The 19258-nt window shown below is 35.5% G+C and overlaps 2 protein-coding genes across 2 annotated transcripts in view; one reads left to right on the top strand and one right to left on the bottom strand.

The window, feature by feature from the left end:
• LOC144972578 (eukaryotic translation initiation factor 3 subunit L-like) overlaps nucleotides 1-6738 on the top strand; it is a 29352-nt gene extending 22614 nt beyond the window's left edge. The window contains exons 15-19 of the mRNA XM_078913953.1: nucleotides 511-568; nucleotides 1020-1058; nucleotides 1593-1685; nucleotides 3060-3140; nucleotides 5829-6738. Coding sequence (XP_078770079.1) covers nucleotides 511-568; nucleotides 1020-1058; nucleotides 1593-1685; nucleotides 3060-3140; nucleotides 5829-5858 — 301 coding nt within the window. The 3' untranslated portion in view covers nucleotides 5859-6738. The remainder of the gene's footprint in view (nucleotides 1-510; nucleotides 569-1019; nucleotides 1059-1592; nucleotides 1686-3059; nucleotides 3141-5828) is intronic.
• A 3921-nt stretch (nucleotides 6739-10659) lies between these two features.
• LOC144972580 (essential MCU regulator, mitochondrial-like) lies at nucleotides 10660-18501 on the bottom strand. Its single transcript, XM_078913955.1, has 3 exons — nucleotides 18311-18501; nucleotides 13683-13808; nucleotides 10660-11767 (listed from the first exon to the last, which is right to left on the bottom strand). Exons 1-2 carry the CDS (start codon nucleotides 18467-18469, stop codon nucleotides 13692-13694), a joined length of 276 nt encoding a protein of 91 aa, XP_078770081.1. The 5' UTR covers nucleotides 18470-18501; the 3' UTR covers nucleotides 10660-11767; nucleotides 13683-13691.
• Between the last annotated feature and the right edge of the window lie 757 nt (nucleotides 18502-19258).

A 19258-nucleotide genomic window follows, 5' to 3' on the forward strand; every position in this document is an offset into this window, starting at 1 on the left:
ATATGACTAGTCTATCACAATTTGCATTCAACTAGTTTTAACATCTATAATACATTTATTTTGTCCACCTTTTAGCTTGATGTTCGCATGGGTGTACGATCCGATAGTGATGTCGTTTCTTCTTCTCTTTACTAGCCTATCCTGCTTCTTTGGTTTGTGATTGTATTTTTGACAGGGGATATTTTTTTTCTGTAAATCTTCTGCCTGTTTGTTCTTGGTTATTTATAATTTAGCTTATGATATCTTTAGGTTATGATTTTGATTTACATTTGTACTATTTTTGTTAGATTGCTTGTTTTTTTGTTTCAGCGGTCTCTCATATAACCTCAATTGTGTTGGAAGAGACCTAAAGCAACAAACAAACAAAAAAAAGCTTGGTATCATACCCTTTTAAACTTCTAAAAATTGAAAGCCACTATGAGAGCGGTGTTTCCATTTCTCACTCATGAAATCCAGATGTAAGCATGTCATGTTTTATAGGTTATATCTTGTACGTTGTTTCTATTCCAGTTACCTGAAGCTTTACACAACGTTGCCTATTGCCAAACTTGCAGCGTTTATGGATATGGTATGTCATTTTATCTACTACTGTCTTTGTTTTGCATTTTGTAACATTAGATTTAATACTGATAGTCCTGCTTGCTTTGCATTTGTGAGTGTGTGTGTGTGTGTGTGTACTCCAACATTATATATTATATGTCTGGCTGTTAATTCAAAAAGATTAATTTTGTATAAATAGGCCATACTTTCACATGTTGTCATACAATTTTGTCAAGTAAACAAATACAACAATCTAATAGAAGAAGAGTAACAAATGGAAAAAAAAGTTTTATTGAATGTTCATATACTATCTACTCTAGTCAAAATATTGTTACTCTTGTCGTGTATACCTTACATTGTCTGGAGCTGTTAGTAATAATATTATTATGCATACATAAGCATTTATAAACTATATTGCACAAATGTGATAGAGATATAATTTATTAGCTCACAAAGGTGTTGTCTTTTCTTCCAAACAGTCAGATGATGATTTGTGCACCCAGCTTATGTGCTTCAAGGTAAATATTTAAAAAATACTATTGATCTGAATTTCTGTATATTTACGGAAGTCAGTATATTAAAATAACCTCCATATATTTTTCAATCACTTGTCGAATGGAGTAAAATAAGTTTGTAATGGGTTTGTTTTGTTTTTTTACTGGAGTTCAGTGTGTCTTTGTTGCTTAATTTTTTCTTATGAGTCATTTTGGTTTAACACTGCTCTTAGAGAGTCAAATTTATATTGATTGCTAGAGTTCTGTCTAGTCTCCTTTCTGTATTCTGAATTGGGCTATTTGCTATGGTAAGTCCAAGAATTTAATGAGATTTAAAAAAAATACATTTCATGACACAACCAATAATCATATGAGCATCACATGTATATCAATTGGTCTTTGCTTTTGAGATGCAAGCTATATAAGTTTATAGTTTTAAATCTTAAAGCTAGCCTTTCAGGGTTTACACTGGCTTGTGTTTGAAACTTGTTTTTCAGGGCTCACACTATCATATGTCGAATACCCTTTTCCAATCCAGGCTCTATTTTATTTCCTCAGCACAAAATGAAAAATTTGGTATGGAGCAAGGGCACCAGCGGTCTTGAGGGAGAATTTCAGTCTGCTTCAGAGGTGGATTTTTATATTGACAAGGTAAGATAAATTTTAATGCGATCAATGAGTGTGTCGTACAGATTCTATAACATAATTAAAACCTTTTCAATCTGCATTTTGAAAATGTCTATTCAATTCAATAGCTCAGTTGGTACAGCACTTGTTTCACACCCAAAGGGACCAAGATCGATCCCAGATGCAGTCGAGTTTTTTCTGACCCCCCTGTCCACCAATGGGTAGCCGAGATAAATTCCGGCTCCATGGGCCCAATGGTTCTGAAAGACTCCTTTTTTATTTTATTTCTTTTTTTTAAATTTTAAAATTCACATTTTTTTTCAAAACATTTTATTTCTTGTAAAACATCTTCCTAACTGCGTGTATAGATTCCATAGACGTCAAAATGAAAGAATGCTCCTTCTATGATAAGAATTGTCAATCTGACAATTTGTTAGTCTATTCAATCAGGTTTTTGTTCTTCATTTTTACTCTATTGGAAATTCCAATATTCCTCAATCAAATATAAAATTTTTAGTTATTTAAAATTTATTTTATTTCTTATGTATCCACTCACCACTAAAATAGGGTGATTTGATGCAACAAGAACACCATTTACCTGAGTGGGGTTCCCGACCTCCCATATTGGGCAGGGAGGTACTTGCTGTGTCTTCTATCCCCCCTGTATCTGTTTTCCAATTGCTATCTGTCTTTGTCTTGGAATGAGATCACTAAGTTTAGTCCTGACCCTGGCCAAAGTCCGTGGCTAGGAGGGAAACGGTTGAATGTATAGTTTAGAGATGATATTTTTTCCCTGTAATTCATCTCTCTGTTATGTACTCTTTATTTTTTTAATTTTTAACATATGATTTGTTAACATTTGAGTGTATTCCTCTTAGTGAGATCTTGTGCTGGTATCTGGGTGAAACATTTGGGTAATCTCAAAGTGCACTGATAGTGTGCTCTTGGAATCTACATCTGTTCCCTAATTGTACCATTCCCCTTTGTCATACTTTTTCCTCAAGTCCTTTTAATTGCACATCTAGTACTATCCAATTTTCATCCTTTTTACTGGTGCTGATATGACCTAAATGTGTTGCTAGTGCTATAGATAGTTCGAAGATGACGTCACTCAGGTCTTTGTTATTGTTTTTTGCCATCCGCGTTTATGAGTAATGCTCACTGAACTGTATTAACCTGACTATAAACGTTCATGGATACACACAGTTTTGTGTGTAGGTCCTTTATACTTCCGGATGGCAATGTTATGAGCTTCTTAGCCATGCGCATACTATCTATAAAACCCTTAAAAACAAAACAAAAACACCATTTACATTTTTCAAGAGAAAGAAAAAGAAAAAATGGCAAGTTTTTTTTTAAAAACCCAGATAACAAAAGCAGTTTTTATCTTGTTTTCAGGACATGATTCATATAGCTGACACCAAAGTTGCCAGACGATATGGTGATTTCTTCATCAGACAGTTTCACAAATTTGAGGAGGTATTTATAATTCAATTATAATTTAGTACTCCAAATCAGCTCGCTTCCAATAGTTGGGCGGCCTACTGAACTTGGAATCAACCCCATCCGTGTCAAGTTCTTTGTTGAACTTGGTGTCAACTCCAGTTGGAAATTATACTCCGACCGGACCTGATCTAAGCTCTCAACTAATCAAAAAGATAGCTACAGATTCTACACAAATTATGATGGGTTGATTTTGAGCGTGAGAGAAAGTGTTTAGGTCCCTTACACACGTACACACATTCCTTCACATGCACAAATAGAGAGAGAAGGAGGGTGGGGGTTAGAAGATTAGAATAATGAATGTGCATTGAATTGAAATATTTAACTTTATTTTACTTCAAATGAGGCGAAATGACAAATTAGCCTGTCTGTTCAGCTGGCTCCTCTTCGTAGATTGTCAGGTCAAGTCTGAATCAACTCTGGCCAGAGGCCTGATGCTCACCCCAACTGTACCCTCCCTTTATATTCATTTGAAGCTTTTACCATTTTGAGATATTAAAGACTTGGAATAAATCACTTCCATACGGTCTTGAAATTTTAATCCTGGTCTAAGACAAGTATGTGTTTTGTTTTTGATTTCTTTATTTATTTTTAAAGATTCCTATGAGAAATAATTTCCGACCCGTTGATCTTTGACTATAAAAGCTGTGAGAGAATTGTAGTGAGCATGTGGCAAGGTGGATAAACCGTTTATTTTTACCAGCTTACCTTAAGTACTTGCAAGGTTATTGCAGACCTGCCAGACATCCCGAATTTTCCGAGATTGTCCTGGATTCAAGCCAAAATCCTGGCATCCCGGAATTGGAGCTTAATTAAACGGGCAATTAAAATACTCTATTACCGGGAGACGGTATCTGAATCGAATTTTTACTCTGTCCTTTGGGTATTAACCAGCAATACTGTGTATTGATTACTTTCTTCAAAATTTGGATCTACTGCTGTGACTGCATCAGAAATAATAATTTAAATTCAACCCCTCAAACTTCCGTCATTTTGCTATTCAGGAACTGGTGCTATTGTGGCATTGGCATTTTCTTGAGGAAAGCCAAGAGTGCTACTTCATGCATGTTCCATAACGAATGATGCAGTTTCTGCACCTTGCATTTGAGGTGGTCAGGGTCAAAACTTTATAAAATAGGCACTTTGATAGCTCCAGTCTAGTGGTGTCTGCTAGTGTAAGTGTGTAACTTGTTTTGTTTTTTTTAAATTTATTATTGTCCCTTTACTGACTGTTTTTGTCACTATGGAGTTATTTGTGAACCTATGTGGCTGATTTTGGTATCATTTTATAATGTATTTAATTCTTAATTCCTGGTTGCATTTCTCAGAAAGCAAATTCAAATTGAAGTAGATATTTATAAATGTTTTAATTACAGTAGAATTACTTTAAACCGAAATTTTGGGTACCTTCTAAACCATTTCGGTTTAAAGCACGTTCCCGTTTTGCGATGTTTTTCAAGGGTAGCAACTATTTAAGAAATTTGCTCATTTAATCGTATCATGGGTTTCCTCTTAAATGTAGTTGTTGAATAAATGCCGTCTTCGTCACGTCACCATTTTAAAAATCATTATTTATTTTTTTTATTTTTTTTTTTGGTGTGTTTTAAAAATATTTTGGGGGGTTTTCGTTTTCAATTCAAAATTGTTGAAAGAGTTGAGTTCGGGATGCCGTGTTTTTTACATATCTCCGTCTTGATCAACTTTTTTTTCATCGACTTCACATAGTATTTTGATTTTAAACTCCAACGTGTAAGCACAGTGCTTTCTTTTAGACATCTTTTAGTAAAATGTAAAGCTAAAATAAGATCGAAAGTTCTTGTGCGATAATTGATAATGAATGATGCGCAGCTACTCAGAGGTGAAGTGAAATGGAAATTAAAAGGCGTGTCAATGCTAAGCTGTCTACTACACACCTCTCTTTTGTTGAAAAGCCATTAGGTTCAAAGGCCTAATTACATAGAAACCCCCCCCCCCCCCCCCTCCCACACACGCATTCAATCAAAGTGGAATTGAAATGGCATGTCAATGGTAAGTTGTCTACCACCCCCCTCCTTATTGTCGTGTTGAAAATCCAGTCAGTTCCAAAGCATCAACACACGAGCGAGAACACCTCGCTTGTATGATTCTACGTCCCAACACCCCCTCTGCGATCGTGGTACTGGCCAAACCCAAGTGCAGTGATTGAAGTGTTTGCCTACCCCCCACCCCTCACCCTATACTTACGCTCTTTGTTTTAATATCGCCGGGCATTATTATGTGGGGCCACCTTCCCGAATTTTTGAAGAAAAATAGAGAGAGAGAAAGGGAAGGTGCTCTCAAGTTGTTTCGGTTTAAAGAAAGTCCTTCTTAGAAGTATTTCGGTTCATCGTAAGAATTAGTACAAAGATAAATAAGAGTAGTACAGTTTTATATTTCCTTCATTTTTTAATGAATAATCCCTGTTTTAGCTCCCCAAAATCGCTGGTTGGCATGTTGTAATTGAGTTATTTATATCAGTAATATCAGTCTGGCAACTTACCCCACTTCCATGAATCTTTTCAAAGCAAACATTTTTTTACCATCACCTATATTATATATCAACGCTCTCTTTAAAGGTTCTGTGTTGAAAATTATTGGATGTTGGTATTTCATATAGTCTTGTGTTTCCTTCTTTTGTCGTTACAGATCATGAGAGGACTGAAGACAACTGAATGAGAAGTTTTCAATCTTTAGTCATACATTGTATATTAATTATAGCACCATTAATTATAATATGTATATGACTCATTGCCAAATAAGTGAAATTAAGGCTATCATTTGCTTAATGATCCAAATGGACTGTTTTTGTACTTTAGTATATTTAAAAAAGGGATAAATGTCCGTACAACAAACTCTGAAAGCAAAGTAACCAATAATTATAAAAGAAAATGACTTTATAGATCAAATCTGTCCCAAAAGTTGTGAAAAAAAGTCTAAATAACAATTTTAGAAGTTGAAAAAATTTAAGCATATTTTTTTTTGTCTTGAATCGATCATGAAGATTATAAGTTGATTATTTTTACGAATTTTCACAACTGGCTATCCATCTGTGTAACCAACTTAACTTTTATTCTCGTGTTAGCTGTGAATTCGGTATTTAGATATTTTTTTTACACTACTTGACAAGTTTTAAATGTGTGTAAATTAAAGTACAAGCATTTTACACAACTTTTTTTGTCACGTATATGATTTCTCCATATTTGGCTATTTTATGTTATTTTGTCCAATACACTGACAGATTTCTCCCATCCTTATTTGGCAATGAGTAGTATTATTTTGTTTCTTTATATTGTTTTGGGGGATTATTTGTTTGTCTGTGAAAGGGGGGGGGGGGGGGGGGGGGGGAAGGAGAATTTAGGTTGTTTTTGTATTTAAGATTTTACTCTTTAAAAAAATTAAAAAATACACATATTGAAGTTTTGAGCGGGGTCTATTCATCCATTTAATATTATATATCCATTTTAAATTATGGGGTTTAAAAAAATTGAAAGAAAACGTTATTGTAATTGATTAGATTTTAATCATGAATAAAGAATAAAGTTTGGCTCATGATACACTAATGCTTTTTTTTTCAATTTTTTAAAGTGTGCCTTCAATTTATTTTGTCTAATACAGTCCAGTCCAGATAATTCGAAATCTGATTAACCGAATTTCTTTTAAATCGAAGAAAATACGATGTAATGAATTATTTTCTTCTTTTTCTATATAAAATATTCATGGTTAATTCGAATTCGAACAGTCGTTATTCTCTTTATTCGAAGTGCAAGTGCTTGCCCATCACTAAAAAAAAAACCCACCCGCCCTCTCTCTTCTTTCTCCAAATTGACCAGCTGTCTCGCGTCATCCCTCTCTCCTTCTTGCGCTCTCATCACTAAGACTAACTTGTGGTCTGCTGGTCGCTGGCTAACAAAGGGGGTTGGTTATAAATAGATCTAACACACAGTGATAACCACAAGCTGACCAATACACGGCACGAACAATCATAGGCCACACCCCACTCCACGCGTTTCTCTTTCTCTTCTGTGCTGTCTTTCTTTATTGATCGATGGATCTAGATCTAGAAGTAGAGGGCCTACACAGCATGCAGTGTTAACTACTATGTGCTATTGTGTAGCTTGTAAGTGTAAGGGCCAGGGCACGGCTTGGCCAGGGCCAAAGCATACGTGTACAACAAGGGTGATACCTGGAGTCAGGTTTAGTTATTTTCCTTGTTTGGAGACAAATCGAATTCTGATAAATAGAAGTCATTTGCTTTTCCCACCCAATTCGAATTATCAGGACTGCACTGTATTGAATGTGAAAAACAGAGGACAAAATTTTAGACATATAATGAAAGGATGTTCGGGATTAAATACACTACAAAGTGCTCCTTCTTTTGGGAGACGGCATTTTTCTCCTTCATAAGTCTGTCTTTCTCATCCAATACAATTTTACCCTTAGTGTATGATCACTACTTTAATTGATATATATATATTATTATAAGTAACATGAAAAGGACTATAAATTGGCTTGCTACCCTTTGGATATGACGGCATAATCGTTCATGTAACAACCAGTTAAACCGAAAGGAAATCAAAATGTTGTCATTTTTCCTCTGTGTTTCTGTTACCCAAGTATTGATAAAAAAATAAATATTCTTGTCTGTATGAGTTACATTGGCAATTGCCTAAAATAAACGTTTTTGAACATTGAACCTGTTCATTACTGTGATAAACCGAAAACCACTATGCTCAATCTTTAAACCCAAAAGAGATTGCTGAATAAGCTAAGAAGAAAAAAAATGCCCATAACCCAACAAAACAGTTACATAATGCTCTCTCCATTTAACACCACTCACACACCTCCGTTGAAACCTCCTTCACTGCCATTACTCCTCCCTCAACCCCTGCCCACACTAATCCACAACGCCTTACTTATTCATCTGTCACTCTCTTACACCACTCACTTACACTACCCCCTCCCAACCAATCCTACCGGGACAACATCAGTCCATTCCTTCTTGATGGTGAGAACACAATGTGCTGGTTGAAAGCAGTAATGTTACGTAACATTGGAGTTATAACACTATACCAAAGAGAACGTTTTGGGCCAAAAACCCTTCTTCAGCCAACCATGAAAACAAATACACATTAATTCCAATTCCATCAAGAAATATTCTTCTGTCAGATTTGATCAATGCTTATCTTTATTTGGTTTACTGAGTTGACTCTGCGTGGAGAGGGCGACCATCACGAGGATTGTCGGATAAAGACAAGGTTGAGGGGGTGTCGTATTGCTTAATTTCTTCTAATTGTTGATATAAATGTTCAGCCCACCTGAAAACACTGATTCCTGAATGCCTGAGTTTTATAAACTTTCTCTTGGCATTTGAAAATATTACTTGAGGTTTCTCCTTTGAGAGCAAGAAATTCAATGACAATGACAGCTCGCTGTTGCTGACGGACATCCATAATTTTGTCAAAATTTGAGGAAATTACAAAATTCATCTTTTGGCTTCGAGAGTATATAGTGCGTACAGTCGTAACGTCACTTCCTTCCTAATGATGCATGGTAACTTAGTAACACTGGCTCTAAACTATCGGAACAATGGCAGACGCCCGTATGAAATATTTCTCCGGCGAGCATAAAAGCGTTTCCAGAGGAAAAAAACCCCATAAATTTGATCATGTTTTGACTTTTACACATTCGGATCACAAGGCATATGAAAAGTTCTAGCCAGCATGAAGAATAAAAAGTGATGATTTTCTTTGTTTAGAACCAATATGGCCACTGTTGCTGGGCGACGTGACATCAGACTATTGAATCGAATTGAGCTAGATTTGACGTGATATGGAAAAAAATGAACTCAGTAGGAAATTTGTCCCATTACTTTTTGACTAACCCTTGTATGTATTCTGTAAAAATTCGAGTGTGATCACCATAGTGGGATCCTGTGCTGCTGGTGTCTGGGTGATATTTTAAGGGGATCTCGATTGTTGGTATGCTCTTGGAATCTACAACTACATGTTCCCTATTTAATATTTGAACCAATTCCCCTTTGTCTTACTTTTTCTTGAGTGTTTTGGGTCTATTACAACAAGGGAAGACTGGAATACCCCAGCTCAGCGCCGCAAATTGAGCTTTGGAGAGGTGGTTTGTTGAAGGCCACATAACGCTGTGAATATACGAACTACATAGGTATCTTTCGAGTGCGAAGTGAAGACCATACAGCTGAGCCCCACAGCCCCCTCCACCAAGTTGTTTTGGCAAGGCACCGTTTCCACAAACTTGTTTGCACGTCCCGAGGAAACCGTGTCTACACATTCACGAACGGGCCTCGCCTAGATCTCGGTTGCCTTTAGCTGTAGGTTTACCTGAGCATAAAGTGGGCTAATGCATTGTATTTGGATATATTGAGTACGCTTTCACACCCCTGATATAACCAATTAGGCTCTTCAGCTATAGCCAGAATATTTTACGAAAGACAGATGGAGAAAGAAAAACAGGGATTTTAAAACAGTGAACAGTTAAATCTGCACCTGTTACCTGGTATTGTTAAACACAGGTCCCAGTGTGTCTTGCATTTATTATAACAAGCACCTAGTTTTACAAATCCTTGTCATGGCCAGGTTCCCTTTCCTCTAGGATGAGACATGACGCCTGTGTTGTGATCATTACAATCTTTTTCCACCATGTAAGTAAAAGCTTTTCCAAGGACTCGACTTTGAGTTGCCCAGAGTGAAACTTTTACATGTCCGAGTCTGAATGCCAGTGTCAAGCCACAGATGCCCCTGAATCGAGGGGGGGGGGGGGGTGAGAGAGAGACCGGTGGCAATTAGGAAATTAGTCATTAAGGGACTGTTGTTTTGTTTGTACGGCGCTTGCAACACATTTAGATCATATCGGCGCCGGTAAAAAGGAAGAAAATTAGGTTGTAAATATTCTAGATGTACAATTAAAAGGACTTGACGGAAAAGAAGACAAAGGGGAATAGTACAAATAGGGAACAGATGCAGACACGTCTAGATTCCAAGTGCACAGTATCAGTGTACTTAGTTTGAGATTACCTAAGTCTCATTCAGACACCAGCACAAGATCCCTCTAAAAGGAATACACTCAAATATTTACAAATCATATGTTTAAAAAAAACAACTGAATAACAGAGATCTGATTTACAAGGAAAAAATATCACCTCCCAAAACCATAACTATACATTCAACTGTTTCCCTCCCAGCAAAGGACTCCGGCCAGGGTAAGACAAAACCAAGTAGGTAATCTCATTCCAAGACTAAGACTAAGACAGAAAGCATATTGGAAAACAGCTATAGAGCATAGCCCTACTATAGTACGCCATGCTATAGAGGGATGCAAGACACAGTGTAAGTGTCTAACTGCCCACTATGGGAGATCAGAAACCCCACCCAGCAATAAGGGACTGAAGAGGTCTGGATTATGGAAAATGTGAAACCAAAAAAAATATTCCACGCGAAAACGAAAATTAGGTAGGAATATTGTTTTATTCTTTTTATGTCATTAAGCAAAGTGTAAAAAATATTAATATAAATTTTTTTAAAGTTCGAAATCACTGTCTGAGGAGAGACTGTCGAAAAATTGAGATATATGGGTATGAGAATTACAAGACAATGGCTTTCTGACAAAGCATCTGTATCATAAACCATTACCTCAGTTACAGAAAAAAAAATAATATGGATACATACATGCATTATACAGCGTTTTATAATATACACTTTTCTAGCTGACGATGTGCATTCACAAATAGGAAGAAACGATGCAGCTTGTATAAACGCTTGAAAAATATATATCTGGACAAAGACAACTTTATTACACCAATAAGTGTCCTCTAAAACTAAAATGATTTAAAGAAATATTTGATTAAGAATTAAAAATCCCCCTACAAATTTTATTCATTTGCAGAAAAGCAAACTCTTCGTTGTTTTATCTAAATGATACTTCCAAATGAATAAAAATTTCTATACTGGTTGCACTGCAATGTCCGTGGTAAACTTACATGGGTGCAAGTAGGTTATAGGCCAAAAAGGCCTGAAATCCATTTCCAACAAAGTAAAAAAAAACCCGAAGCTTACTTTGAAATGTGACTTGCTACCTGAAAATGGTATTAAATTTGGTTGATCTAGATGCCGGAAATGAATTAAAATCCATTTCAAAAAGCAGGAAATCTTGCACCCATGACCAATACATATAGACTAGACATGATTTCATTTAGAAATCAATTAATCTATCTATTTTTATCTAAATTTAAATCTTAACATTCAGATCTGATTTTGAACTCAGTGATCAAACTTGAAAGTTTGAAATGTAATTATTTCCAATCACGTATCACACACCTTAAGAACAGTCACTGTTAGATTAAAATCTCACTTGTAATAAATTCTTTTTAAAAAGGGAAACATTCTTCTTATTATTATTAGTAGTGCAGAAAGTCAAAAAAAAAAAAAAAAGAAGAAGAAAAAATGTTAATATTAATAATAATAAAATAGTTTGGAAGAAATTTCACTGATGCAGATATAGCAAAAATCTGTCAGCTGGAGATATGAAGAATATATCACAAGTCGCTCTCATGTAAGCTGTGGAATAAATAGAAAAATAAATAAAAATTTTAATGACATCAACTTATGTGTTTATTGGTGTATAAATGTATAACTTGCTTCATGCCTACTCTGATGATTCTCTGAAGTGTTATGCAAGGGTTGTGTACCGTATCTTTAAAAAAAGAAACACCATAAACTATAGTTTTGTTAAGTGTGTAGGAGTAGGAGAGTCAAATTTTTTTTAAATTGCGCTCAATAATTTTACAAGTAAATAGCGTTCACTGTGAAACTTTCCTACTCCATAAGAATTAAGGCATTCCAGCAATGGGTAACCCCTGTTGTGTAATGATAGCAAGTACAACTGGTAATCAGAATGTCTGAGGCTAGATATCCAGTTGAGACAGGCTGATTTCTTCAGGCTTCAGGGGATAATTTTTTTTTTTACTTCTAGGCTTCAGTCAGGAATATTTACTTTCATTCACAGCTTTTCAAACTTATGCTCCCCAATTTTTATGTTATGCACAACAGGGGAATCAATATCTTCTTTTTGACACGTAGACTTAAGGTTGTGAAAAAAGGTCATATTTGTAGCATCGGCTTGATTGAACGAGAGGAAGGAAGAGAGAAAGAGAGAGAGAGAGAGAGAGAGAGAGAGAGAGAGAGAGAGAGAGTCTATGTGTATATATGTGTGTGTGAGAGAGAGAGAGAGAGAGAGAGAGAGAGAGAATGAGTAGGAGTGAAACATCTGTTCAATGTTATAGTTATCATATAACGTTTTAACAAGTGTAAGTAAATGACAAATTTCCATTTTTATGGACAATAAAGATCTATTATTATTATTATTATTATTATTATTATTATTAAACTGTAAGTCGCTATGAGTTTTTATTACTACACTTGAGCGCAGAAATCTCGAACAAGTCGGGACCAGGTCTATTTGTTTGAGATTTCCGTGTTGAATATTTTACAAAGGATATGAAGGAGGTAAATGTGGGTGGTCTTGATAAGTCACATTATAATGATTACTCCCCTTATTGTGAACTCTGCAAAGAGTCGAGAGTGAGACAATTCAATTTCCTTTTATCAGCCATCTTTAACACAACTATGAAGAGAGTTTAGTGCGTCTTGTCTTGTTCAATTACAGAAATGGAATGACGATTCCCATTGTGTGTGCTTAACAAAAAACCCAGCATATCACATTGTGGATTACACACTCATACTCTATCACTCCTCACGCTCTTTCCTCTCACCCATGGTGGGCTAAAGAGAGATGACATGGCTCTCACACAATATCACCTATGATAATGCTCTCACCCCATCTTCCCCACCCCTAATCGTTTGTATCATTTTAATATGTAACAGTTAACACCTAAGGCAATCACCGCCTTGCTAGTCTCTCGTCCCAACGTATTGGTCAGTTTGCTATGGTACTGGTATGCGAGGTAACATAGTCTAATACAAGAGGTTGATTGAGTGATGGGTGGTGTGCGTAAGACCCTGGTCAAACATACTTCACGATTCTCCCTCAGTTCAGTATGCACTCAGAGACGCGAGTACACACACACACATATATGGCACTCACACTCACATGCAACACATTGACTGATACTTAGTGCTACGAGGAGAGTGATGGCATCTTTCGTTTCTGTTCAACACAAACAATCAGAAAAAAATATTTTTTTTTTAATTTCAAAGGACATGCAAGAGAATGTCTAGTTTGTTCGAGAGTTCCGTGTTGCCAATATAACAAAATAGAGGAATTAAAAAGGAGAATAATACCAAGTTTGAGATTTCTGTGATTTCGAGATTTGCGTGCTCGAGTGTAAAAATATATGGAAAAAAAACAAAAAAAAAAACAGGACCAGCAGTCAATGTGGCTATCCAGAGATTGCACTGTATTAAAAAACAGAAATAATTAAAAACCAATCACTACTGATTTCATTAAACTTACATCAACAATTTAGTCATCATCGTCATCATCATCTGGTACAAACAATTCGTGTTCTTCCAACCATGCTGCAAATTCCCTGCTAATCATAGCTCCAGTATACATGAATGGTATCGATACCACAGTGAGCTGTAGGACAAAAAAAGAAGAGCAAATAATTGTAATTGAGCATTGCAAAGGAATTAAAACACATAAATTAGGGACCTCTTTCTTTTCTAATAATATCGGGTGCGAGAAGAAAAAAAAATGGGAAAAGTTTACCACAATTAAAGTTAAAGCCATTTATTGAAACTTATGTACCTAATTTTTAAGGCAAGTATGTTGAAAAGTATCAAATCCACTGTTGTTCTTATAAACACAACGCATAATTGTCATATCATTCCAAGATTTGGAACACATTCTCAAATTTCAATGTCATCTGTCGATCCCTGAATTTGCTTATGACTATGCTTGAAACATGGTTGTTATACGAGTATGTAGTCTTGTGGCATGACACTCACTTTCGGATTGGAAGGTCCTGGGTTCAAGCCTCACACGACGCAACGTTGAGTTCTGGGAAAAAGTACTTTACCCACATTCTCTCACCGTAATCAGGTGTAAGATGAGTAGCTCACCGACGGAGTTTATCTTAAACGTTTTAAGTAATGAATGATTTAACCCTCTAGTGTTCAGATTACTTTTGGTGGAGAAGATAATATATGGCCATGTCAATCATGTACACATCCTTTGATGATAAGCCTAACCTTTGATGTCTGCAGTCACATTTTCGTTTTCTAAAGTCACTCATGGCTAAACTCCGCCCAGAAATGATTTCATAGGTCTGTCCATCACTACATTTCAAACTTTTATTCTCATGAGTTCTTAAGTTTTCTGATCGAAAAATGATTGGCTATTGAGAATATTGATCATTCAATGATTGGTTGTTCTGACAGCTCATGTGTGTCAACAGCTGTCAACTATGCCTTGAGTCATCGCTGAAGCTTTAGAAGACGGTCATCGGATAGTTGTGTCACAATCACCACCTTGATGAATATATTATCCAGGCATGGCTGGTAGGTAAAAAAGCCAAATTATGTTCTAGTTACACTTAAAGTATATCACTGATCTCGTCTCATTGAGATATAAACAATGATATAAAAATCAAGAAAATTGGTCGATAAATAAAACTGTTGCTATAAAAAGCTAAAATAAATAGAAGCAATTTTAAAATAAAATTTATTCGTAAAAGAGTTGGTTTTCAACCCGATTTTTCTGAACTAAAGACCAATGTTCTTTTTTTTCAAGCTGATTTCAGCAATCAGGGATGTAAATGCAAAGTTGAAAAAAATTCTGAAATTCTGCGAGCTCATTTCAATAGTCTAAACTCCAAGTGACACACCAGGAATGAGGTGATAAATGGCCTTGTGATTGTGACAACATTTTTAGGACTTTTGAGTGATAAGTCTCAGAATAAAATCTAAATCATTTTGTTTATGGATGGATTTTAATGATTTATGTCTCCTTTTTGTCAGGAGGAAATGCCATTATTTGGTGTTGTTCATGCTTAAATCAGTGCCCATTTAGTATTATCCTTATCTTTATGGATTAAACAGGGTTAAATTAGTTTGGGATACTGAAAAAAATCAGAATTTTGGAATTCTTAACTTATTTTCACTGCACGTAATCCAACACCTAAACTTTTATATCAAAATTATATTCAGGTCAAAATATTACCCCCAATGACTAAATGAATCTGACAATAATAAAAACTCGTACTCAAATTTCAACAGCCATATCATTACTAAGGCCAATTTTGAGATTGGAAAGATGGTCACCTCCCGATATTTATCATTTTCTCAGGCCCCAAACCCTTCTGCTAATAACAAAGGCAATAAGAAGTACATTACAATTAAAATACTACATTAGGTTTAGAATCGTGTTAAAAGCCCTTTACTTTATTGGTGTAGCTTTCAATGAGAACAAACAAATTTGATTTTTTCCCCCATCACAGTCAAACGTTCGTGGCAGTCTCAACCAGAAATGAGACCCCATAGAAATTTCTCATAAAGACCAAGGCTAAGGGAAATGTATCTTCAGACTCATTATGACTGAAATGAATTGCAACACACAGGAATTACTTACAGAAACAGAAATACATTCCAATTGAGCCTTAGGAAGAAAGTGTAACAACAACTCAGAACTCAGTCATGAATACTCGATATATATCCACCATCTTCTACTTTCGATTCTGCAGCCCATGTTTTGCTTCCGGCAAACTAAAAATAACCCTCCTTGTTTACACAACAGACGTGAATCTAGTTCCGAATTAAAATTAGGAAAATTCGGAAATTCGAAACCGCTATCAATCCTTAGTACTTCCGAATTAAAATTCGGAAGCTGTCGTGGAAATAAGTTGAATGGTTAAATACACGTATAATCATAACTGACACAACAGTAGTGTAAATTAAGTGTTTCAGTACATTGAAAATGGATATTCACTACAAATTCTCTATATGTACAGCAGTATCTCTTATCACAAGAGTTGTTGGTAGTGAGGTATTAAGAAATATTTAAATTGTTTGGGGAAGCTAGAAAATGTCTGAAAAATAGGAAATCCTAATAATTCTGAAAGATTTACATCCCTGAGCAATGTGACTTTCACATTCCTAACAATTATATTTTTTACTGTTAGATTTTAGCTATTAGGCCTACTCAAAAAGGTGTTGCATTTTTTGCATAACAATAGCGTAATCCCTAGGCGTCTTTGTTTCGGCTGGCTGGTTAGAAAGCCTGTGATAAGTCGAAGACTTTGGGACACTTGACTCATAATTCTACAAGAATAGACGGTGGCGGTAGATCAAAGAGGATAACATGTTTACATACCAATAATTTTTCTTGGTGCTGAATAATACAAAGTAAAAATTTTGCACCAGAAAAAATAACTCTGAAGTTTTTCTCTCTCTATTACAATGAAAAATGACAAAATCGGTCCACAAATATGGGATGGGAATTATAAATTATTCGTAATATTTTTTAAAGTTTACAATAATTGTCATCAAAGCAGAGACGCCGACTGTAAATTTGGCTCACAGGAATTTCAGACACCACTCGTAGGAATTTCAATGCCGAAAGAGGAATTTCCGCACATAAGAAATACATAAATACATTGCCAATTACAATCCCAAAGTTTCCTTATTTTAAATGAAGTTAAGCTCCAAATGGAGAGAAAAATAAAGTGAGTAGATATGACTCATATATAAGGGAACAACACAAAACAAACAACGTTTCAGCCCTTGGCCTTCGTCAGGAGACAAAAAAAACACAAACACATATATGTAAATTTACAAAATATCACATTTCGTCAAATGTGGAAACAATGTAAATGCAAATAGATAAGGAAGATTTAACTGAAATTGAACTTGAACACGTATCAGACACACGAATACATGGAGTAGTACTACATTTACATTGTTTCCACATTTGACGAAATGTGATATTTTGTAAATTGACATATTTGTGTTTGTGTTTGTTTGTCTCCTGACGAAGAGGGCCGAAAAGTAGTTTGTTTTGTGTTGTTCCCTTATATATGAGTCATATCTACTCACTTTATTTTTCTCTCCATTTTACTGGCTCATTTAGGCACCTCTAGCTAAAGCTCCAAAACCTAATGGTAGTGATTGTAGTACTGGTGATAGTGAGGATGATGTTGTGTTGGTGGTTGTAGTAGTCAGTGGTAGTGATGATGATGATGTGATAGTGGTTGTTGTTGTAGTGGTAGTGAGGATGATGATATGAGAGTGTTTGTTGTTGTTGTAGTGGTAGTGATGATGATGTGCTGGTGGTGGTTGTAGTAGTCGTGGTAGTGATGATGATGTGATAGTGGTTGTAGTAGTAGTGGTAGTGATGATTTTATCCGATTTTTACCAAACAAAGTGCAAAGTCAATGTTGTAGGCAGAACATAAGTAGCTGGGTTGCCACATGCGTGACTACATTGGCCAAACTGAGAATCTATACTTTGGCATTAGACACCCATTACCCGATGTCTTGGTTTTTAATCCTACCCTAGTGAGAAAAAAAAAATCAATCATACATGTATTTGCAAACTGAGCAGATCGTTTTCATTTTACCATGATGGGAAGGGGTAGGGGTAACACTATGACAAGAGGAGAGAGATTGAGGGTGGGGGGAGATAAGGGGGCATGGGGAAAGATGAGAGAAACAATGGGTTGCCTGATGACGTAGATCAAAGGAATGTTACTGAGGTGCTCCTTCTGTAATCTTTTTCTAAATAAACTTTTTTTTAAATCTGTCTTTTGGTGACCCAGCCATGGGAAATGACTTGACACCGACGATTTCGTGAGTAATAAATCATGAAAATTTACGAAATAATTTCAAACATACCTTTTAAAATGCATCAAGGATTGTCAAGTACCGATTTTTTTTTAAAATAGAAAACAAATCCATCTTCAAATCTAAACCCGCTCTTGACTGTAGGCGTTAAGTTTCTTTTTCTTTTTCTATCTAAATGAATGATTGAGAACTTTCAACTTTCAAGGAGCTAAAGGCTAAAGGCAGGCTAAGGCAAAGTTTTGTTCCACTTCTGGTGCACCTCTCTCTCTCTCTAATTTTTTTTTTCAACACGCTTTCTTACCTTTATCAAACCAAATTTCACTTGATCTGGTTTTTGTAGAATTCCACCACTTTCATTTGTGGTTAAGAGCCGTTTTGAACTGCTTTGCTGACATTGTATTCTTCTAAGTAATAATTTACTTGTCTGACCGAGGACGAATCCAAATCCCCTAGCAGCCATTTTGTTGATTGTTGGGTTTCAGAAATACCAGATAATATTCCGAAGGAAGTTAAAGTTAAAAAACATACCTCCCAAATAGGGTTGCCAGATTATTTTTCAACAAAATGCCAGGGGAAGACTCAAAAAATGCCAAAACACTCAAAAAAATGCCAAAGTCTGTTGACTCCCACCCCCACTAAGAAAACTACTCACTTTTGATAGACAATTTACTATCATATCCTGGTGGCTTGCGTGTTTTCTTTTCTTTTTCTTTTTTTGAATTATACTAAATTTCCTGCTGGGGTAATTTTTTACCTACTGATCACTAAGTGAAGTGCTAAACCACTACACCAGGGTTGGATTTTAAGAATCAAAAAGAAATACATTAACATGAAAGGTAAATACGTAAACAGTTAAATAATTATTGACAATTAAGAAAACTTACTGTTTCGTGTTTCTTATGATGTTTTTTGTTGAATCTGGTTCAAGTGCAGAGTCCAAAGAAGTTATAGAGAAAATTCCAAAAAAAAAATTAGAAACAATATCCATCACAGTTTTAATAGCAAAGTTTTCCGATGTGAAGAGATTTGTTTTTACGCGTTTAGAAATAATTAAGAAAAGGTGTCATTTGAAGTATAATATACAAGAAAAGAAAATGCCAAATGAAAATGCCAAATGCAAATGATTTTTCTAATGCCAAACGGTTTTCAAAAATGCCAGATTTTTGGAATCTGGCATTTAAAATGCCAAACTGGCAACCCTGCTCCCAAATTGTTTTTGTAATAGCCATAAATAATTCAAAAACATTAT

Source organism: Berghia stephanieae, chromosome 5, assembly GCF_034508935.2.
Source record: "Berghia stephanieae isolate SIO BIC M18660-M18661 chromosome 5, UCSD_Bste_1.3, whole genome shotgun sequence".
In the NCBI taxonomy this organism is placed as follows: Eukaryota; Metazoa; Mollusca; class Gastropoda; order Nudibranchia; family Aeolidiidae; genus Berghia; species Berghia stephanieae.

Bases quoted from the DNA above. Each gene is read 5' to 3' on its own strand.
- LOC144972580 (XM_078913955.1), bottom strand. From the start codon at position 18,469: ATGGCTGCTAGGGGATTTGGATTCGTCCTCGGTCAGACAAGTAAATTA. The intron at 13,809-18,310 runs GTAAGAAAGCGT...TTTGTCCTACAG, and splicing joins TGAAATTTGGTTTGATAAAG to CTCACTGTGGTATCGATACC.